The sequence below is a fragment of the Opisthorchis viverrini genome (genome assembly GCF_000715545.1).
Source record: "Opisthorchis viverrini unplaced genomic scaffold opera_v5_30, whole genome shotgun sequence".
Taxonomy (NCBI): Eukaryota; Metazoa; Platyhelminthes; class Trematoda; order Opisthorchiida; family Opisthorchiidae; genus Opisthorchis; species Opisthorchis viverrini.
The window spans coordinates 1,091,801-1,115,285 of NW_008751686.1; the positions used below are offsets into that span (position 1 = coordinate 1,091,801).

Genomic DNA, 23,485 nt, shown 5'->3' on the forward strand with positions numbered 1-23,485 from the left:
CCACCATTACTCTTTTCTTTTCAATAAGGCTTTCAAATAAATGGATGTAAGGCAGTGAAGCATCGGTGTTGAACACTGATGTCATGCTGTCGGTGATGATGATGATGATGAGAAATCCGCACATATGCGGATGGGTTTCTTCATCACGACGATCGGCGCTGCCAAGGCGGAGAAGAATTTAGGAGACAACGCCTTGTTGTTATAGCCGTTGAAGTTCAGCATCTACCAGTGGGAGGGATTGGTCTCTTTAGACGGAAGACTGGCGTAGCATTTGGCAGGAGATGAAGGACTCCTTGTATTAAAGTGCACTGTCCGAGACCGGATTGGAAAACAACTGGGAATCGCTTGATAAAGTCGGATTCATGGTCTGGATGCGCCGTGGGAGACCGAACTGTATTGCAAATGACGCTGATTGGAATGTCGGCTAACCGCGATCGAGCGAGCCAATCAAGACCCAATAGTTTCAGCTCAGCTGCCTTTACATATCCCGACCCCACGAATGTAGTTTCTCGGAAAGACAGCATTGGAGCCCAAGCGATCGAGCCAATCAAGACCCAATAGTTTCAGCTCAGCTGCCTTTACATAGCCCGACCCCACGAATGTAGTTCCCCGGAAAGACACACAGCATTGGAGCTCACCGGAAAGTTTTAGCTCTCCACCGCAGGCACTGATAGCAGTTCGAGCGGCTTGTTTGATCGGAGATTGTCCGAGGGTGCGCCAAAGCTTCTCCGAAATGATGGTAATGTCCGGTGCAGTGTCCAACTGCAGACGGACTGGATGACCATTGAAGGTGACTGGGACACTCTCAGTGACCTACAGTGTTGATCTGGAAAGTAACCGGCAAACTGACAGAAGGACAAACAGGGTTCGATTTCGGTTTGGGACGGACGCGTGATGACGGTTTTGAAGTACCAGAGGCCGTATGCATTTCTGACTGACAACACTCATCTTTGTGTCCCATGGGCTTACATTGGCGGCACCGATACTGCTTATGGGGACAGGACTTAACGAAGTTGCAGGCTCCACGATGCCAACATTGTGAAGGTGGTGTCTTCTTTGGGCCTTTGTTTTGCTTCGGACCAGAATACTGTGAGGCCGATTTGGGCGGGTGAGAATTGACATGGCCAGGCTGTTGCGTAGCGTGATGGATTGCATTAACTTCGGAACCGCCACACCCCCAAGTTGGACCATCGCGTTGTCATGCTTCAGGTTGACATTCTGTGGTGGTGGCCTACAGCGTCATTGATGAGTCCTGTTCGATGTGGCTGAAGAGTCAGGTAAGGGGTCCTACATCCTTCGGGGATTGTAGACTGCATATGATAATCAGCAACTTGAGGTAATCTTCCATTAACGGTCCGATTTTGAACCGTTCGCATTCCCGGTTCACGATGCCAGAATAAGTGAGAAAGTCGTCTACGTCACTTTTCGCCAGCTTAGGTATCGATAACGGTGTTGAAAATTGACGTTTGCTCATCAAATGTGAAGTTACATGAAAACTTTGGAAGAATGTAGTTATCGTACTTATCATGCTCTGCGGGTCTAAGTTTGCGGAGCAGGAAGCGAACCTTCCAACTATCATGCTGAGTTGAAAAGTCGACCCTGAACAGGTCTTCATAACGACGAAACCAAGCATCAAACATTATGCCGACCGAAGGTTCATAGAAGAACTCGTTGATACTGCCAGCGATTCCGTCAACCGAATTTGGGACGTTCGATTCAGCCGGGGAAGCAAAAGATGTAGTTGACAGTCGCTCCGTAAGTACTTTTATGGGTTGAAGTTGTGGCTCAAACATTACTTTGAGTTGATCTGCTTCCATCTTGCGTCGCAGCGGGCAATCATAATATGCGTGGACTGTGATAATGTTATCCCAATCTGTGTTGTATGATCCCGACTCCCGGTACAGCGGACTAGTAAGAAGACGAAACCATGCACACAACTGCGATGCTCCGAGCAACAANACGTAATGTGCCACCCGATCATATTTGCCAGTCTTGTCACATTTTTCCAGTCTTGGATCAAGGCCAATCTTGTGGAATTACGTCTGCGGACTTCAACATTGGTTTGGGAGTGGGACAAGGCTGCATTATAGCACCAAACCTTATTCAGCTTGTATCCAATTATTCTGTGCAGAGAAGCTTTTCTAAAGACAGAATATGTGGTAAATCACTGCCGCCTGAACAGCTGAGTACTAGCCACAGGGATGGCGTGTGATTCCAAGGTCCATGTGTTGTCTTTTGCCGATAGGTTTGCTCTGAAGGCACATCCTGATGCGGATTTACGGTACGATAAATCGGGTCGAACTAGAGCTGACTGTTGCCCAAGTTTTCTGAGTGCGAAACCGTTGGTGAAGGCCAACTCGAAAAGATTACGGGAACAAGAGAGACGAGTGTGTTTGTTCTGTCAGTCAAAGTGGCCCCTATTATTTGCTTGTATTCCGGTGACATCTGGTATAGAGAACAGACTTACTTTTCGTACTTTTCTGAATTACAAAACAACCATGCATCAAACTGTTGCTACTGTCAGGATTTGAAAGCAGATATCTCAGGCTTTATCACTATCTCATTTTAGTCATTTTAGCTATGCATGTCGCACCGCAAAAATTGGATTGCATTCGAAAGTGGATGGACGTGATAGTTCCCAAAAAATGTGCACCTGAATCAACTGATGGACTGGTTCTTTTGGAACTGATTGATCTAATGTGAGTATTTTTAAATGTCAACACGTTTCTGTGTTCTTTATTGAGTATATTCACTTTATTGTGACATTTTTTCGGTTGCCTACCAATCCTAGTGATGTCTGATGAGGCAGTCTGTCGTACATCAAAGTATTGTTGAGCCTGGTTGTGAAACAACTACCTGTAAGTTGGGCTTCCCTTTGCTGAGAAGTACGACACGGTATCTGAAATACATAAAAACAATGGCTTCTCAGTGTCAAGAGTAAACAGTAGCCTCAGGAAGAAGCACCTCCAGTTGATGTCTTTTCCAGCTCCTTGCTCAATGTTGCATCGAAAACAGGATATCCTAGGTTTCATACGAAGTCTCCTTTTTTCATCATGTCCTCGTATTTCCCACCGAGCATAAAAGCTGTCTACTTTTGATCTGGTACATGTTTGATATGAAAAAAGGTGAGATAGTAAGGTTTCAATTGTAGAGAGCATCGGCGGTTACGTGTTTTCCAAAGAGAACTAGTTCAGTTTACTGATTGTAAGTGTTCTTGAGGAGCAAGCCACAGGACAGTCGTCCAGCTTTAAAATAGCAGGAAAATCTATAACATCTGTCTACACGACCAGTGATAACTGATAATTGACAGTAGCTATTGAAGCATCTCGAGCTTCAGGCTACTAGACCGCTTCACCAGATCAGGAAGAGAGAGCACTGTGGCATGCGACAGCTGGGAGAGTTTGCTGAAAAAGTGGGAAATCTAGTGAAGAAGGTTACAAACATTCCGGATACTCGCGTCTCCGAGAATTGGACGTTCCCCTGGGAAGCACCGTTCTCCAGCTTCTGATCGCTTGTCGCCTGACTACTCAGTGGAACGACCGTTCGAATTACCGCAATAGGTTACCTTCGTACAATATGAGGCCACGTGCTTTGAATGAGTTTAGGAATCTTTCATGACTTTCACTTTGTCCTCTGCCACCGATGGTGGTGTCTACGTTAGCAGAGTTCTCGTTCGTGGTGGGGTCGTCAGTGTTTCTTCGAAAGCAACTAACGCTGTTGGAAACACCATTCGGAAGTAACAGAGATTGCCACACGCCTCAAATGCTGCAATTTTGGATTCTGACCAGTAGGAACTTGATGATGGGTGCTTTTGAGATTTAGTGCACCGTATATTCCATCTATACTTTCTCGCTGAATCCATCAACATGTTGAAACGGCTGGACATGGAGGTGTAGAAAATGGCCGATTGTTCGGCTATGATATATTTTCATTCTCATATTTTGTCTGTCGTTGCTATTCGTGTTCTCCAGGGCGGACTATACAGTCCGCTCATCCGCTGGATGTATCTTAACGACTTGCTGACAGGGTAATGCTGGATCTCTCAATTCCATGGCGAACGATTCGCAATCAGATGCAACTTTGAATAGCGACCACAGCTCTAAAACAGGTTTTCTGTAGCCTCCGAATGGTAATCCAGCGTCCTTGTGTCATCCCAGTAATTCCAGACCAAGCATGCTAGGTTTTCCTAATTCATTCCATTCATCCGACCGGTATTTACGGATCGGCCAACTGTCTTGCAGTGTTAAGATTTTTAAAATTTTCTCCGCTCTTATCATACATTTAGGCTGGAACGGCTGTAGATGAGATGTGGGGTGACCCTTCAACTAACTACGATAAAAATACGACCGCCCAGTAATAAGAGTTCACTTTTCCTTTGAGGGGAATGAATGATTCTTGTTGCTCTTTATCAGGCTTTTACTTACAAGGAGGAATCTTGCACTATGAATTTGTAGGTATGCTGAAACCAAGTGGGGTCTTAGCATGTTTGGAGGTCGCATTTAGGAGATTCCCTGTGTTGATGAATTAATTAGATGTTTGTCGTGGTAGTAATTCCTATGAGGCCCGTTTTATATGGAGTTAAAATTGTAAACGTAGTCTTATCCACTCTGTACATTCATTCTCCTAGTCCATTCAGGTTAACCTTGTGGAATAATGCTGCTGAGTTTGTCGATGGGCTATGCATACCGTCGGTGTTCAGATCAGCTTGACTGGTATCTTTAAAATATCACATCATAGAGAGTAACATTAGTGGCAGCGCTAATGGTTTATGCGACTATACCTAGAGGTGGCAAAAGGAGCCAGGCAGCTAAGTAACCTGGTACTAGCCTACCACAGTTATTCTGAGATGCATACACCCTCGGAACCGACCGTAATTTTTTGCCCTTGACTCGTTTTATCCACCGCGGTTACCGCATGCCACACAGACCCACGTACGCCGTCAATTGACTGATGTACTTTCACTCGCCCAAGTGGCACAAGCCGTTGAACATGTGGCTTTAATTATACTCGTGAGTAAAATGCCAGTATTTCGCCGTTGTCACTCAGAGGTGATTTACATCCATTCGAAAGGTCGGTGATGTTGTTTTAACCATTATCTTGTGTGTTTACCAACTCCGTTTTTAGGAATAATGGAAATTTGGCACTGGAAACCAGTTCAACAGAAGCAGATAAAGTCGTTCTGAAGGTGCTTCAGGGTGAGTATTTAGTATTTTATCACTCCAGTTTTGTAGAATTTTACGGCACAAACGTGGAAGAGCTGTTAGCATCTACAAAAGATTCAGTTGATTCTTACACTACTTATGGTCGGTGTTGTGTAAGTGTCTTCTTATTCATTGCTTTTAACCCTTTAAGCTTCAATTGCTCGTACTTGCTATGGGACTGCGTCGACGGTGCAAAGTGTTCATGTCTGCCGCGTTCAAACTACAACCAGCTATGCACTATGCCATAGTAGAATTAATGCAACCGTTGATTTCGGAGCAGCCGATTTCGCTTGCTTCTTTTTCTGGTCTAAATGTAGATTCGGAAAACCAGCAGCTTACCCCCATCAGGCGAGGGAGCCAACCAAGGAGTATGTCTATTTTTCTGGTCTAATTTTCCATGCCCACTCTATTAATCAGCTCCTCTCACATGCCCTGCTGGTGGTCGATTGTTGTTTGGACAGAATTTTCGCTTGAACAAGACTGGAGTGGCTTCCACGACCTTCACTGATGACTACAATGTTGGGCTACAATTAAAGTCATCTCCTCCTAAGTGTAGCCCTTCAACCTTCCCAGCTTCAAGTCCAGTTTTGTTGGCCGATAGAAGACTTCGTACAGTCGTCGACTGGGAATCGGAGATTATTGATTCGCCTCTCTACTCTTTGAAATCGATCTTAGATTCACCATCTTTGATTCCCAAAGTAAGTTCTGTTTGTTTTTTACCGAGAACGCATTCACTTTCAATTCAACACTTTGTTCTGAGTCAGAATGCATTCATTAAATCAACACAATGTGTACCTTGTAGTTTTACATATTTCGAATCTTCCACCGACAGTCGCAGTACATAGCTAAACTAGACGAAGCGCGGCATCTGTCAGCAAGGTTGGCTGAAGTCGAACACTTGTACGAAGAATCCAGCATGGAAACAGAAAAACTGAACTCGGCTTATAGAAGTCTGGAACTTCAGTACCAAGAATTGGAGGTACGATGCAAGCGGCGCGAGGCGGAAGTAAGTGAACTACGCGACGAGTTGACTTTCGAGCGTGAATCTCGGCTGAATTGTGAACAGGAGCTCCAGCGTTTTCAGGGGTAAGTTCTTGTCAGACTGTCGTGTGTGAACATACATGCGGAACGAATTATCCATTACCTATAGGTCAGCTTCTGATTTCTTTGCAGAAAAAATACCCTGTTTCGTTTAAATGTTTGTTGTGTATATGACGGTCGCTCATTTTTTGACGGGACAAACGTATTCTTATGATCTGTATGGGTGTAGCTCCTGAGTCTGAGTCGCCGGTAGGTGTTGTGCTTCAAGCTTCCTCGCTTCCACTCGGGAATGAGGTTCACAACATACATCCTTCCCCGTAGCGTCTGTTCTCTGGAAAACTCCACAATACTCCATTTCACTAGTACTTCACACCAATAATCCTGTTTACTTTCCTAAAATATTTTTATCATTGGTGCACCAAATCCATTATGCGTCGTTGATACCTGTAGGCGACTGCGTTGGTTGGATCGGCTTGTGAAATCCAGTCGTTCTAAGGAAATGAGGGTATCGAATGGGAACGACAAGTCCCTAGCTTATACAGTTGATTGTCGTCATAACTAGTCTTTATTACTGTACTTCTATTCCTCAAAACTTTCCGTTTAAATTTATGTGCAGGCTTCGCGAACGCTTCAACTCCGTAGTGGAAGAACTGAAATCACGATCCCGCGTATTTTTGGAAAACCAAGATCTTCACAAACAGTTGACGCATCTTCATGCAAAGGTACTTTTTTGAAGTTAATTTTCCCAGTACCACTGTTGATTGTGTAATTCTGACTTCGATTGTTTTTCGCGGCTCATGCTGAACTGAAACTTTTTCGGTGTGTGCCTCATCCGGTGGTATCCTGTTTATCAACGGTCTCGTGTCGCTCAGATTGTTGACTGCAGTTCCTTCTCCTTTCTTGCTACAAGCAAATGGCCGATTGAACACGGATCACGGGCTTGTTGATACGTCTACTTGGTATCCGGCGGTCTCCACATTGCTTTCGACTAGTCACTTGTTCCTATGGTGTAGTTGCTGGTTGTATTTGTGATTGCCGTGACTCGAAGACAATAGCTTGACCCACCTGATCGATATCTCGTGCTCTCCAGAGGTGTTGTCGGTTTTTTATTCTAGTTAAGCAACCACAAAATGCATGGTTTTTATGATGTCGTTATGAACCAGTGTCAGACACACTGGACAGTGGTCTATTATAAGGTGGAATACTTGGACAATCTTCATTGACAGTGTCTGTGTAAGTTTTTCTATCATCGATTCGGTGGGGTTTGTATTACTTTTGTTATTTTTGGGCGTTCCGTTTGTCTTATCCTTCAGATGAAAAGTTTGGAAAACTTACGGTCACGTTTAACAGATCAGCAAATACTGCAGCAAGAACATAATGCGTTATGCGAAAGGCTCCGAATCGCGGATGAAACTGTGAGTTCGCATTGCATTGTTCTGTTCAGTTTATCGCTTAACAGCCAGAGCTGTATGAGGTGGTGTCCATGTTGAGACTGCCTATGCTGTGATCGGTAATCACAAAATACCAACCCCAAGATTCCTCTTATTCCGCCTGCCTTATTTTTTTTTATCAAAAAATACACCCTAGAACATAGATGAAATGGAAAACGTTTTCCATAGCCACCCAACGAAGCAGTTACCACAGAGGTGAATGGGGAATAGAATATATAGATAAGCTGAATAGGTGTGCAAAGTAGTATCACCGACCAGTCGTCATACCCATCCGTATATCCAGACATTTTAATTGTTAATATTGTCACTCAGCTGTGAGTGAGCAGTATTTGAGCAGGGCAACGCTGTGTTCCGCGCCTCATTCTGCGAATCTGACTTTTGTCCCCTATTGGGAAGGTGTAGGACTGGCTAACTTGTGGTCTCGATCTCCGTGACACAAAAACTGAGTCGGTGATTGTCCTGAGACGAACTGAGGGTTTTCAATCAAAGCGCACTTGCTGAGAATTTCGCGGAACGTTCCACAAAGGTTTTGAGACGAAAATAAGATGGACGAAACAGCATGTTGGGTGACATCATTTTCTCATTCATTTTTCAATTTAGATGCTTGTACGCCAGTTGACCCGGTTATTTCCTTGTGAATTCTGGCGTCGATTTCCGATGGTTACCAAAATCCATTAAACTCCTTCCACCGGAAGTGTAGTAGTGGAAAAACGTATGATCATGTAATCTTATCGTAGAGTTTTGGTGTATTAGATAGCATAATGGACATCCCTCTTATCGATGACCGAGAAACTCTCGGTCGCGTGAACCAATGGACAGTGTATCTAGATGAACTTCAGTTCCAAACTGAACATAATCACTTAATTCCGGACCAGGTCTGAATGAGTAACAATATGTCATTTTTACTCATTTGTCAGACATACTTTCTTCATTTTTGTGTTACGTTCGTTACGGCATCAGCAAGCCAATTCTGTTTAGGTTGTCTGCGTGATACTAAACAGCGAATTGTGGTAACTTATGTGATATCCGGCCGTTCGATATCCTGCGTGTAAAATCCAGTTAAGGTCTCGTATACAGACGTGGACTTACTGATCGAAAAGTTCGTGGTTCGAACCCAGCCTTTAAATCTCGACTACTTTTTAGACTGGGGCAACATGGCAGTATCTCATCCCTCGTGCCTCCTTCGGCTGACATCGCAGCTAGGAACCGGAAGGGTGTCAGCTGAAGAATCTGATCTTTTCTATTTCCACACAAGAACTACTGGTTTGTTTGCCGTGATATTGCAATTACTGTCTGTCTGCCCCATCTACCAAGTGGTCCATTTTATTCCCTATGCTCCCGATGGGCATTGCATTTTTCCACTTTTCAGATACTCCGACTTACCTGTGAACGCGAGGAAAGGTTAGCCCTATCTGAGGCTGAAGCCTATGCGAGAGTTCAGGATTCCCACTGTAGGAGGTATTACAGATCTCTTTCGCAATTTACTCCACATGCCTCGGATACTCTTATTCTTTCTCCTGATTCATCACAGCCGGAGATACTGGACAACGCACACATTCGATTAGACGCTGATGAACCAGTTCCCTCGCCCATCCTGTCACCCAGATCAGCTACTGCCATCGGTATGTGAATGTGTGCTACCAATGTTCAACTACTTTCAGTGTGCCTAATGCTGTATCCTGCTTCATTCCTTTCCTATAAACTAGTCTTTTGACTTTCTAGGGTGCGGTTTTCACCGGGCTCGCTGTTCAATATTCTTATCAATTTTACTATAATCAGTATGTCCTCAAATGGGGTTTCCCCTTAAGGCGCAGTTGAAGATGCTGCAACATATGGCCGCTAGTCATTGTCAGTAGCGTTCTTGTTACAGTTTCTATCCCAGATTGCCTAATTGAGCGTCTGGAGGTGTAGGCACCTCCAAATTATTTTGGTAGGCTAACGCTGATTCCATTTCACTTTTCCACTGTCAATGCTTCTGATGAGGCCAGCCGGTTATTCGTGTACTGTTGGTGCAAATCCCGCCCGCGCGTACATCAGTATCGAGAATTCCTTTGTGGCATTAGTGCTGTGAATTTGAACGTTTTATTGCATTCGCAATTCATTACCATTATTGCGCATTCCACATTCCTAGAAAGTTTATAAATCGAAACACGGTATTGTAGGATTGTAGGTCCTCCGGAATTCGTATCCCCATTCCTAGACGAGTTTGAGCCTTGGGCGATACGAACTACTTAACTTATCCACGAGCGTATCATCTGCAATTTTCTCCTGAAATTGACAGCTCATTGTCCACCTGAAAATCTGTCATCTGTGGTCGCCGTGAACCAGCAGATAAATGACTTGGAACATGTGATTTCCGACTTGAGACAAGAGCTGCAAGATGCTCATCGGGAATGCGTTCGTTGGCAATGTCGTGCAATCGCCGCTCAAGCCCTGTCCGCTCATCGTTTGCACACAACTCGAGAGCTTCAGGAAGCTGTGTCGGTAAGGGTTGTTGCCAAATTTCACCGTGACCTTGCGTGTGGATAGCTGAGCTATTCATTCAGTGTTTTAATTCGATCCCAAATTTATTTACTTATGGAACATTCATATTTGTGAGTATCAGTACGATTAGAAAATTCAGTGGTCATCTACGTAGGATATCGCTACTTAACGTCCTATTCGTAGAACCCGATACTGATTGTGCAGGCAATTAAACGACTGCACGCTAATGCGTGAAAAATTGACAGAAAACACATATTTGTGAACACCTGAAACTACAATCGCCGCTCAAGCCCTGTCCGCTCATCGTTTGCACACAACTCGAGAGCTTCAGGAAGCTGTGTCGGTAAGGGTTGTTGCCAAATTTCACCGTGACCTTGCGTGTGGATAGCTGAGCTATTCATTCAGTGTTTTAATTCGATCCCAAATTTATTTACTTATGGAACATTCATATTTGTGAGTATCAGTACGATTAGAAAATTCAGTGGTCATCTACGTAGGATATCGCTACTTAACGTCCTATTCGTAGAACCCGATACTGATTGTGCAGGCAATTAAACGACTGCACGCTAATGCGTGAAAAATTGACAGAAAACACATATTTGTGAACATCCTGAAACTAAAGTGAATTGATGATCCCGGTTGTTTCATCGTTTGATTCAATTATTCAGTTTTTTTCGCTACTGAACCGCACGGTGCAACTCGGATTAGTTCAACGGTTTACTCAATTTGAACCCGTCCTATGGCAAACCGACCATTTGATCTCAGTAAAATCGTCAGCTGACGTTGGCATGATAATCCCCTCTACGCTCTGTGGGCCTTTATGCGTGTAGATATTGGAGTTATATGTGATAGATAGCCCTCGTTGTCGTCCTGAAACCTTCTTACCCGTCATCCTCCGAATTTTTATCACTTTAAGGTTGCAGCCCAAAAGGTGGCATCCACTGAGGTTCACTACGCCGAAAAATTCACATGGTTAGAGAGCCAGGTACGTTGTATTGCCGTTTTCCTACTGTTTTAGAGACATTTCCTACCTTGGCCTTTTCTCTAACTTCGATCACAATCGATTGTTTTTTTTATTTATTATTTTATTCGTGATGAGCACATTGCTTGTGTGGTTTTCAACTGTTTCTCGCTTTCTGTCGTTTCTCATACTCGTATGATTATATTCCGTCCATGTTTTAGCTCCAGCATGTGAAGTCTCGCGTTAAACATGCAGAAGAAGCGATGCGAACCTGTGAGCTAAATCGCAAATCAGAACGGGCAGGCTGGGTTGCAAAGTGCGAAGCACTGGCTAAGCAATGTCTGGACGAACTGACTGAGGAGTTACGGTCGCATACAGAGAATGAAAAACGTCTGGAAGCAGAGGTAATGTGTGCTCCCAGAACCTGTAGCCACCGTTTAAAACCATTGCTGTCTTTTGTCGTTTGCGAAGCCACATTGGTTTGGTCAGTGTAGACCCTTTTTACGTAGCTCCGTTCACGTCCTCACACACCTTTAACTACTATATATAGATCATTGAGAAAATATTGGTAGCTCAGGTTGTACACATGACCGGCGTTTTGTTCGCTAAACGTAGCTGCAGACATTTCATCGCCAGTCGAGTTGATATCATCAGTGTGAAGGCGCTGAGCCAGGCTGAGTTCGGATTTCTGCATGAAGACCACCGTTGATTGTGATCGGTCGTTCGGATGATCGGTCTTGTCGCTTGGCTAGCTATCGCCTACTGTGGACGGTCGACGTCCCATTGATCTTTGCACTTGACATCTACGACTCGCATCCATTAGATTTTGTTCCGTTGATCAGAGTGGATATGCATGAAGGTAAGGAGGAGAGCAATGACCACCTACGAAACCCCATCAAAATAGTTCTGAAAGGAAGACTCCAACAACAGCAGTAATGCCACAAAAAAAACACAATCAAGAAGGAGAACAAGTCATCCTACCCCACTTCAGAAAGTTATCTGAATTCACAGTTAGCCCACTGCAGGCCAAAAGAATTATTAGTAGCTTACAAACTATTTATACCATTAAGGGAACTAATTTTAGGACCGATGGAATGTGATTTATCGGAATGACTTCATGAACCACATGGGCAAACGGATCAAGAGCTGTTTACACGGCTGGAAGAATAACGCAGCTGTCATTGTTCCCGGTTTCTTCCAATGAAAATAAAGTGGGGATAAATCTGATCCAGAAAGTGTGAAGGTCTCGACACGTGGAAATAGGAAGGCGAACAAGGGCGTTTATAGAAGCCTGACATTTCATCTCACAGCCAATGAGGTGACGTGTAGAAATCGACTCAATCTTTGTACCGCCGACCTACTCGGACATTTCGAAGGAAACAAAAGTAAATAACTAATCGTTCAGCTGTAACATCTTTTCGATATCTAGCTGCCATGCCACCTGAGGGGAGCAAGAGGGTTGGGATACTGCCAGGTTGCCCATTCTTGACGGCAGAAGGAACAACATTCAGACGGACGGATCACTGTGGGAACATGACAACCATAGAGCAAACAGGACAAAAGTCACCATTTGGCAGTCACAGAGATCCAGTTCAAGGGTAATGTGGATGTTGTTCAACTAGAGAACGGGCCAACTAGCTAACCAACAAGGTCGGGCATCTGAACGGCCAATCACAGTCATGATGCATCACCGGGCAACGAGGTATACATCATCAGGAACACAGTATGGTTCGGTGCATTCACACCGTCAAAAGAATAACATACTGTGCACTGACGATGGTTTTTTTCGCACAACCACGTGAAGGATGAAAACGAGCCACGGGAATTCAAACAATGACTTGGCAGTGAAGTATAAAAGCCATTACCAGCATACTCAGCTACGCTGGTCATTGCCGCCTTTCTGGATGGGTACCCCGAGATGGACCATATCAATGATTAGAGACATAGTCAGATATGGCCCATTTGCGCCCTCAATGGCGCTCGTGCATCCAAGCTATTGTCTTCATTGCATAGCTCTTTTCCCAACCCCCCACTTAACATTTCACGGACAACCCTGTATTTACGCACCAATATATGGGGTCTGGCCTCCAATGCGCAGCCACTTACACTACCTCCTGAAATCATTGGTGGACGAAATTCTGGCGGCTACATTTACTGTACGAAAGTACGCGGTTCTTACAGTTGATAATGATGGTGACTGATGTCACCTTGACCGATGAAGAAACGTCTGGAACCGAATGGTCAAGTTCAACGAACACAGAACCAGCCACATAAAGCTGACTTCGTTTGCCAACCTACCTTGTTTACTGTCATGCCTTTTGTTTGTTGTGTTCGGCTTAGTGTGTGTCAACGTCTTTCTAAAAACTGTCTGGGTAGTATGTCAATCCAGGTTATTTATGGGTTATTGTTGTGCGCCACACGTGTTGACCGTGAAAAGCGTTGACATCCTTTGATTAAGGAGCTGTCCCCTCGCTGCATCACAGCCCCACCAGTTGGGAATATCTATTAGTGCTGGTATGCCAATATACCACGCTGCTGAACCACAACGGGGACTTGCCTAGTGTTCCTCCATCAATCGTGTCCGTTTAGATCGCACCGCTTTGGGATCAATGCAAACTATTATTCCACCATGTACTCATTTCCATGTGCATCCTGATTTCCCAGTGCAAACATTCATTCCATACTGTTTTGTTTCAGCTTGCTAGGATGACATCTTCGCTAAACGATTTGAAAGCAACGGCCGAGTCCGATTTGCAATCGCTTGAGCATCAAATGAATAGCGAGGTGCACATTTTGCACGGGACTATATCAGAGCTGCAAGAGACTATCCGGGAGAAAACTGCTGCAAACGAGCTACTTCAAAACCAGGTGAAGGAGCAACTAGAAGCAAACGACGCCTACCGCACGGCCTCGGAAAAAGAAGTGCGTCTACGAGAGTCGCGTTCACGCCCTTTGATCCGACGTGGCTCTTAGGTCTACTCGTGAACCTTTTCCAACCACTTCGTATTTAGCGTTTTCTACTACGTTATCCGCCTTATTTCCGTCCTGTTTCGATATTCTTGGAATTTTATCACACAATGACTACTGACAGCTTAAATTCTAAGGTCATTAAAGTGTAAGATTTTGGACAATGATTGCATCGTTCTCTGATGCGATATTACTAATGGGGTCATCGACAGGCTACTACCGACTTCACCCATTTTGTTCCCCGAATTTCCATCGGTCTCATTTCGTACATAGACACCGAATCGGATGAAGTTAAAGACTCGCAAACTAATGTGGTGCTATCGCAATACACGAGTGAATCGTTTGTTCATGACACCCTTTAATGGGAAGTTCTCTTGTCTCAACTAAACAAGTATTCAAGACGTCGACTCACATATCTAATGAAGACTCGTGAAATAATTTCATTTGCACTTTGATCAGGGTTCAGGCAGCACATGCGAGTGACGGAAACTCGCGTCTGCCTGATGAGCATCCAGAAGGGCGAAGCCAGTCGTGAGCTGTCGATGAATTTTCAGCAACCTTGTGAATAGTTCCTTTGTAATGAAAGCTTTTTTGTGACACATCACTCAGGCGTAGTTCCCAAGAAGCCAATTTTTTCGAAAACAACTTTCTATCAGTCTGTCACAAGGAGTGTTAATGGATAATACTTCTACACGGGGGCGAGATGGACCAAGTAGTTGGGGCGCGAATTTACTGACCCGGAAGGTCTATGGTTCGAACCCGATCCCCGCTTCTCGACTTCCCTGTCTAGGCTACCCGACCTATGCCTCTCGGCTTCCCCAGCCTAGGTTTGGGCAACCTGACAGTATCCCAGCCCTAGTGCAACCTTCGGGTCGCATGGCAGTTAGGCGCCGAAAGGGTGCTACCGCTGAATACTGTTACACACTAGACGGGATCACTGTAATCAGGAGTTATCGGAGCGTTTAGTAGTTATATTCATCGTTTTTGTCCTGGAAGAAAATACTGGATGACTTTGAATGACGTTGGAATTTTTGTTGATCTCTCTTTACTTATCAGTTTATCATATCTCTATTCGACTGTAAATTTCGCAAGTCCGGTTTTTTCTATGCACGTGAGCTCTCTTTAAAACAAACCTCCCTTGGCTTTGTGGCAATAAACTGTCGTTGTTAGTGGTTCTTCTCAGTGATGGTGTGTTTTCAGTGCAGTTCACTGGAACTAGATCTTAAGGTATCGGCGTTGATATCGCTCATCGTCAAACAACTCGTCCCCGCCTTTTTAGACGCCATCGATTGTGAAGTTGGCTAATACGCCTATTCAATACTCGATGAACATTCTTGTTTCTAACTACTGCAAATTTTTTAAAGAACACAATTACTCTTCAACCTTTTTGTTCTATCATTTGATAATATCGCTGACAGCTCGTGCCATTTTGATTGTCTTGCAGTATTCCCTGCATACAGTTCCAAGGCAGTCACATGCGGCTAATTTTCCCAAACTGTCCCTTCCACGCAGGTCGACTGTCTTCGCAATCAACTCAACACGCTGTCATCAGAACTCGCCACTTTGGAAAACCAACGTGAACAACAATACCGAACACTACAATGTCGCTTGAATACTGAGATAGAGCAACTTAAAGATATCAGTGAATCAGCTTCACGGCAAGCGGCTCACTATCAGATCGCTTTGCAAGAGGCTTCAACTAGAGCGGAGTCCGATTCCAAAAAGCTGGCCGCTGCCGTCGCCTTGGCTGATTCAAAGGAATCCGAACTAACCAGAATACGTTCAACAAATACTGAGCTCCAGGAACGATGCAGCGAGTTAGAAGCTAATTTGACTGTTGTCAGTAATCGAGCGACAGAGCAGGAGAATCTACGTTCGGAGCTTGCTGTACGACTCCACCAGCTAGAGACGGATAAATCCATGTTGGAGGTTCGGTGTAGTGCATTGGACGAACGTGTTGCGACTCTGGAATCAGAAGTGAAGCACCAACAGGAGCGCGTGCGACAGTACAAAGAGCAGTTGGCCGCATCACAACAAGACCGCACTGAACTTGAACGCCGGGCTGCTCTACTGCGTGATAGCGCGCGTGAGTTAGAGACTAACTGGATGCACAGTCAAACGCTACTTACTCAGGCACGGTCGCAATTGGCTCAGGTAGAACAGGCACTTCACGAAACGAAGCTGGAGCTACAGCGTGCTGAATATTATCGCGAAGAAGCGGCACAACGGTTGGCTCGTGTCGAACTGCGTCAAATGCAAGGTGCTTTACAGTTTTTTGCCAGCTAACTGAAACTCGTCATTCCAAATTGGCCGGAATTTTCACTCGAAATCACTTTATCGTTTTTTTGTAGATTCTACTACTTCCAAAATCACAGATGTAGTGGGGGTTGCATTTCCGATATCTTTGTCAGGGCTACATGCACATGCATGACAGAATAAGACTGACAGAATCCACTGGTCATTTAGTGTGTGTTGTCCTAAATTTGCTTTCTTTTTATAACATTTATTTGGCATTTAGTCTGACCTGCATCCCTAAACAATAACTTGGATGTATTTCTTGTTTGAACTCCTAAAAGCACCACGGGGCGAACTTTTCAAATTCGTCCCCATGCCTTTCCTGCACTGGCTTCCAGAGACCCGTGTTTAACAAAACATCCTAGGTGCCATTCACTACTTACTGCATTAAAAATTATCAGCCTAGGTTTTTTGTTGATTTGTCTGTACGCCATTTCCATCCGGTGTGTTCTTTTGGATTGTTGACCGGTTTCCACTGTCGCTCTTCGGTACGCCTGTCATACGCCTCTGAAGTCGGCTTTCCAACCATGTGGGTATTCGTTTACTATCTCTTAGGTAAACGCTTGGTGCGTTCAACGGTTTCATTATTCAACGTTTCACGATCCACTACCAGCGCGCACCCAGTCCCAGAAGAAGAGAATCTTATGGATGTTGGCACTGATTCCTCCCAGCTTATCCACACGCCTGTGCAAGCTAACGATAATGTCGGCCGCGGTGCGAATACCTCATTTACGTTTGTGTCTCCACTATCAGCTCTCGATGTCCAGTCAGAGATAGCAGAAAGCGCCGTCCAGGCCCCTTCTCCAGAATCGGCGCCCCATCTGCGGGATGTCGCTGTACAGAAGTGCGGAACGCATCTGGTATCGAATAAAGTTTCCAATGGTAGTGTGTCGAGTGAGTAATTCCTATCAGTAAGCTTTTCGCTGTTCCTCTAGTGTGATCATATCCACCATACTTTGTTTATTTCAACGGTTGTTTCAGATCCCTATAGTTTGAACCATGCCAAGTGGACATCTGACTTGAATAGTACCGTTACCGTAAGTCCAGCTGGTCTTCGAAGGGGATCCGTATTTCATGGGGGTTCCCCCAAGCGACATGCGCGGCGTTTTTGCCGTCTGCTGATTGTTCCAGAGAAAGAGGTGCCTAAACCTGCAATGAGCACCCTGGAAACACAAAACCTCCCAAAGAAACAACGATTCGGCTCGTCAGTCGTTGCAATGGGACCAAGTAAGTCTATACGGTTCGGCTGTTTCTCTATGTTCATTTAGTTAGTTTGTTTCAGACTCCCTTTACTTGTAAAGTTCTGTTTGTCCACAGAACACACATAACTGATGTACAAAAGTAACGATGATAATCAGTGGCTTATGACTGTCCAATTTAATGTCTGTTGGCCTACGTGCGTAACTAATCTACGTTTCTTGTTGGATGCCTTCTGTGACAATGTGTCAGACCCCGATTGCTGCAAACATACTTTCAAGTTTCTCCGCTCAGCAATGAGGCTATGTCGTTTTGTCTTTATTCACTGAGACCCCACCGCTTCTGTGGTAACCATAGCTTTCTGTGTGATGGCCATTCCATCTGCTCTCCGACACATATTAGGGGGGATTCCAGATTTGAAGTTTGATTAACAAGACTTCACCAGGATGTTGAACTGGTACTGAGAACTGGTGCCGTCGGCTTTCAAGAGACACACAGTACCTACTGGTCTTTGATGATCAAGTGACTGTTGATTAGCTAGCCGAGTTTGGTAACTCGGTTGCAAGCGCTTCGTCATTTGAGCAGAGATCATCATTATCCAAACGCGCACTGGTGTGGTCGGCTTAACTGATGACAAAGCGTCTGCAAGCCAGTTGTCAGGCTCAGTCAACCGATCAACAGTCATTCGATGAATACAAAGTAGGTTCACTCGTGCCATCTTTATTTTGACATATTGCGGGCACACAATATTTCTCGAGGTTGACTTGTGCGGGACAAGGAACCGACCCTGTCCAGCATTCCGTGAGACAATCCGTAAAGCCACTTGATGTTTGCCCAAGTTGTCTTAGTCTAACTTTAGAATACCCTTGTGTAGCTCCCAGAGTAGGAATCAACCACGTTCGCCAATTTTTATGAATGTCCTCACATTCCGTCACTAGGTGAATGTCCTCACATTCTCGTCACTAGGCATTTGTGTCACGTCAGACACAAAAGTGTTAAAACAGCTTGCGAGTTATTCCCTGCTTCAGCTGTCATCTCGTTTAGCCGGGTTACAGGTGTCGCATGCACGCTTGTTTGGCCATATTCGTACGGCCAGAGGTAAGAGTTAGGTGTCAGAAGGCAGGTAAGTTATCCCACGAGTGTACAGTGTACCTATGGTGACGCGCAGTGCATGTCGATCTTTGACCCACGGCTATTAACCTTGGTCACTCAGTGTGCATCGGTTGGCGAACTTGTTGGACCGAAGGTACGTGGTTCTGCAACCGCCTCCTTATTGGGAATACCGGTCGACGTGCAAGGATGAAAAATTTATTCTCTCTGGCTTTCCGATAATGGATACAGTTGTCCTTCAAATGTGACCTGAGAGAAAACTGGGTGTGAAAAAGTAGTTCTTGTGAAGTCAGTGTGTAATTCGAATTCAGATCCATCAGTTTGTGATCATGATCAGAAGAATCGCTCAGAAAAGTGCCTAGGATTTGCCGCATTGTCTGTGGACTTGTAGACTCTCTTTCAACCTATGAACTAAACGTTTTTGTGTAACTGGAAGGGAGTTGTTTGGTCCATTCGGATGCCATTCGTTATTCATCCGAAGTTTTTTTGTATCCTTTATATGGAGAGTTTTCAAGGAGGTGATGCAACATCACAGTCAACGGAATCCTAAGACTGTTCGGATAATATATAAGTAGTTAGAAAACTTATCGTCAGGTGGGTCAGGACAAAGCTCAGTAAACTTTCCTATGCCAAACCTAGCAAATTCCACTCTTGAACATCGGAGTTTCCCAACTCCAGATAAATTCACGGGTGATTTTGTGAACATGGCTTGCCACAAAGCAATATAGAATTAAGCCTGGATCTTTGAATCTCCAGACGTTTCTTATGTAAGTCTAATTACAGGGGCGTTTGCTGTCCTATCACATCCACGTAAACAGGCTTAATATGCGCGCAGTTTTCTTCGGCACATTTCGCTTGTATCGATTTCCAGGTCACGGCAACCAATCCAAGGCCGAACCAGATGTGTCGATCGCCTCGGAATCTCAACAGCTATCCTTGATTCCCAAGGTATGTACTCCTATCAAATTTGGTGCATTCGGTTGTCCAATCTACATGCTTAGTACCTGTGTGATGGGCCCATGGTTGACAAGTCACAGCGAAGACGAAACAGCGTACATCGCCCGTGTTTTTTAGTGGATTGTCCTAGGTTCCAACTCAAAGTGACAACGGTTGAAGCAAGAAAATTCAGAGTCCCGAACCTTCTTTCGTTTCTCCACTGGTGGGTGTGTAGGTGCTTGAATTGCACCTAGGTGCTGAAAGCGCGCCTAAGCAATGGCTCGCGAGACCACGCGGTGTTAACAAATCGAACCATTCACCCGCTAATAATTTCCAGGGCATTTTCTAAACGTTAACTAGATACAGATGTGCTGAATATGACGGATGATACTTTAATATTGATCACGTATCTTGGAAGTTGTATTAGTTCTGATTGTAGTGTGACAAATGAGGTGAATGCACGAATCCGCAAGGCTCGGGTCGCGTTTGCTAACTTGAGACACCTATGGCGTCAGAATGGTTTATCCCTGAATCTGAAGGGACGTGTGTATCAAGCTACAGTACGGGCTGTTTTGTTGTATGGCTGTGAGACTTGGCCTGTTCGAGCAGCGGAACTGAGACGTCTTCAGGTGTTCGACAATCGTTGTCTCAGAACCATAGCTCGTGTGAATTGGAGTCGGCGAATCCGTAATCAGGCAGTCAGGAAGCGTGTTTTCGGTTGTGTAACGGGTACTTCCATTGAAGAATGTGTCCAGCACCAGAAGCTGCGTTGGTTGGGACATGTGTTGTGTATGCCGAACCATCGTTTGCCGAAGAGAGTGCTGTTTTCCATGCCCAACTCAGAGTGGCGTAAACAGAGAGGTGGCCAACCCTTGACTTGGCAGAGGAGTATGAAGGAGATCACGAAACGCTTGGGTGCTGTCGGTGCTACTCGCCTTCTAGGATGGGGACCGCGTGATCCTCACTGTGCCTGGTTGGAGACACTACAAAATATGGCTACCAACCGATGTCAGTGGCGTTCTTGTTGTCACTTTCTATCCAGATTGCCTGAGTGAATGACTGGAGGTGTGGGCACCTCGGAATGATTGTGGTAAGTTAGCACTAAATCCGTTCCCTGTCCACCTTTACTCTTTTCTTTACAGTAAGGCTTTCAAATAAATCACGGTTGTACGGCAGTGAAGCAGCGGTGTTGAACAGTGATGTGCTGTCGATGATGATGATTGATCACACTGGTAGAGAATTTCATAAAACGTGGGGTATTGTTGATCCAGGCTATGTTGTAACAGCAGTCTTGCTGTGGTCATAGGTGTATCAGCGCGTAGTGGTCAAACCCCGTGCTTTATCAGGATGGTATGACAGTCCGTTGGCCTAGGTAGACCTCCTGTTGATTAGCTAACCAAAAGTCATCTGCTCAGAAAAGGAGCAAGATACCATACCGGTCACGCGACGCGAACTTTGAGTGGAGGATATCAGCGCTACATTCTATGTAGGTGCAATTAATCGCAAAGCCCCTTGTGGTTTAGTGTGTAGTTACCCGCCATAAGGTTGCAAGCTCGAATCTCCACAGATATTCGTCAGATGCGCGCAGCTGACGATTGCCAGCAGTTGTACATGCCTCTCGGCTTTTCAGCATAGGGTAGTTCCGAACACAGCTGTACTAAATAGAACCAGTGTATATTTGTTTCATACTTTACAACCAATGAACAGTGACTGGTTTGAACCATTGTCTGCAGTGCTTAACTTCTCCAAAATGTTACTGTATGTTTGTTGATCATGGCTTTGGAAACTGTCATATGATTGGTTCGGTTATCCAATGTCATTCAGGGCGGTAGGTCTATCTGTTCTTTTTTATTTGCTTTTTTTCGGCACTCAATACTCATTAGCTGACTCACTGGTTGATTTAAACTTTATCCTTATTTTCCGAAGCATACATTGGGATTTTTTCGTTTATAGGTTTTATTACCATCGCGTTTCGTTTCAACCTATTTCAGACGTCGTCCAATCCCGCTACAGCAATTGTCAAAGGTCTAACGTACATTCCGGAGACCCCGGTGCCTTGGAATGCTCCGCCGAATGACCTCTCCAGAAGCAACCTCAATACCTCCACTGATGCGAACAGCTCAGTGGCCTCTGTCTGCTCCGCTATAAGTGAACATGTACCAGGTATACCTATCGCTGAGGCAGGACGACAACTGTCGCTTCCTGTTTCTTCACTGAAAAAGGGTGCAAAACTGTGGAGGCCGAAAATCCCGAAACGCTTGAAGCGACGCTCACCAAACGTCGGTGGTGTTCTCGGAGATGACGGGAAAGTTGATCCATTCGTCAAACCTTTAAGACCGGTTTCCCACAGTAAAAGTAAAACGAACGAAGGCTAACGATCACCACTTGATACTCGAGTCATCCTCTCGAATACCTACTACTTCACATATTTTTATCGTTTTGTGATTGAACTGTTGTTTTGTATAGTTATTCAATGTTCTTTTTTACCTGTACACAGTTGTAACTTTATTACACATGTTGACGTTGACGTAGTTTTGTCTTTAAAGAGTGATTTCATTCTAAACGCCTGTTTTGATGATGCGGCACTGTCAGAATCGGCTGAGTTGTTAGAAGCATTCTTTCCTCGAGGAATCCAAATGTTTCCCCTGTACTTGCTATATTTTTGCGCGCAGCTGTGATTGATGGTAATGGGACAAAGGGTGATTGACGAAATGTGTATAATTAGTATCTGGTAGGCTGATTTTTCACAGAGTTGACAGTGTCATTGTCAGTTCAGGCAGAAGAACGGGGTGAAAACTGCCGAAGATTTTCGCCATGGGTTGTGCTTCGGTTGTCATTTACGATAATAACTCTACTTTCTAGTTCTTCCGAGTGACCAGGTCGACGTAACTCATACTGAGGTCAGTTACAGAAGAGCTTGTTAGGGATCGCACAGCTAAGCTCATATTCGCTGGAATGAGATAGGATCTCACTTTTTAAGTGTACATGTGTATTACTGGCAACCGACTTATGTTTCCGACGAGACACTTACCAGATCCTTGTCGCAAGGAAGCTCTTTTGTCCCCCAATCAGTAGCACCAAAGAGGGAGTGAACGTGCACTCAAATGGTCAGGAATTGAGTCGTTCAATTGTCGCAGTTCATGACTACGTAGACGCACGAGTGCTTTTATTTTTCCAGTCCCAAACCACCACTGGGAATGTTGCAGACTTTCTGGTGCGTGATGCTAATCCAGTCACTGGATCACCGAGATTGTACCATTTTGTGAGATGTTGCACTGATTCATCGAACTTCTTGAGACCACGTGCAATGGAATAAATCAAACTGATCGAGAGCGCAGATCTTTCTTGAAGGCTCTTCTTCAAGGAGAACCTGTCTGAAGAGATGAGAGCGACTTATGGACTGGATACCGTTCTACCCGTGAAATCATCTTGTGGTAGCAACCGTTAAGCCAGTCTAACCATCCTAGTAAGTACAGTGATGTAACATCTCATTCGACATGAAAACGGGCTCAACTTAAACCAAGTGTTGAATAGTGGTCAGTTTTTGACTATTTGAAAAAGTCTCCTCGGTGGAAGTGGTTCACCATGAATGTGGTGGCTAACAATGAATGCATTGCACGCTTTCCACACTGGTACAGTGAAATTCCTGTTACATCAGATATCAAACAATTGTGATTGAATGTTTCAATTCAGATGGAGTAAATACGGTGAAAAATATTGCTTATCTGTGACTTACGCAGCCTCATGAACATTTTGCAATGGTCATCAACTGCTGCCATTTGGATCGAATGGAAAGCCAAAATAAATTCGAATGATATCCGCAGTAAAATACAGCTTACCAC

The 23,485-nt window shown here is 44.7% G+C and overlaps 1 protein-coding gene across 1 annotated transcript; it reads left to right on the plus strand.

Annotated features, from left to right (window-relative positions):
• Positions 1 to 2,580: 2,580 nt before the first annotated feature.
• On the plus strand, positions 2,581 to 22,157 carry T265_02456 (hypothetical protein; the record flags this gene model as incomplete). Its single annotated transcript, XM_009166705.1, has 18 exons — positions 2,581 to 2,699; positions 5,125 to 5,195; positions 5,232 to 5,314; positions 5,353 to 5,569; positions 5,619 to 5,899; positions 6,034 to 6,287; positions 6,859 to 6,964; positions 7,556 to 7,657; positions 9,063 to 9,315; positions 9,975 to 10,177; positions 11,094 to 11,162; positions 11,360 to 11,542; positions 13,836 to 14,060; positions 15,618 to 16,365; positions 16,956 to 17,294; positions 17,382 to 17,627; positions 19,579 to 19,655; positions 21,635 to 22,157. 18 exons carry the CDS (start codon positions 2,581 to 2,583, stop codon positions 22,016 to 22,018), a joined length of 3,960 nt encoding a protein of 1,319 aa, XP_009164969.1.
• Positions 22,158 to 23,485: the final 1,328 nt, after the last annotated feature.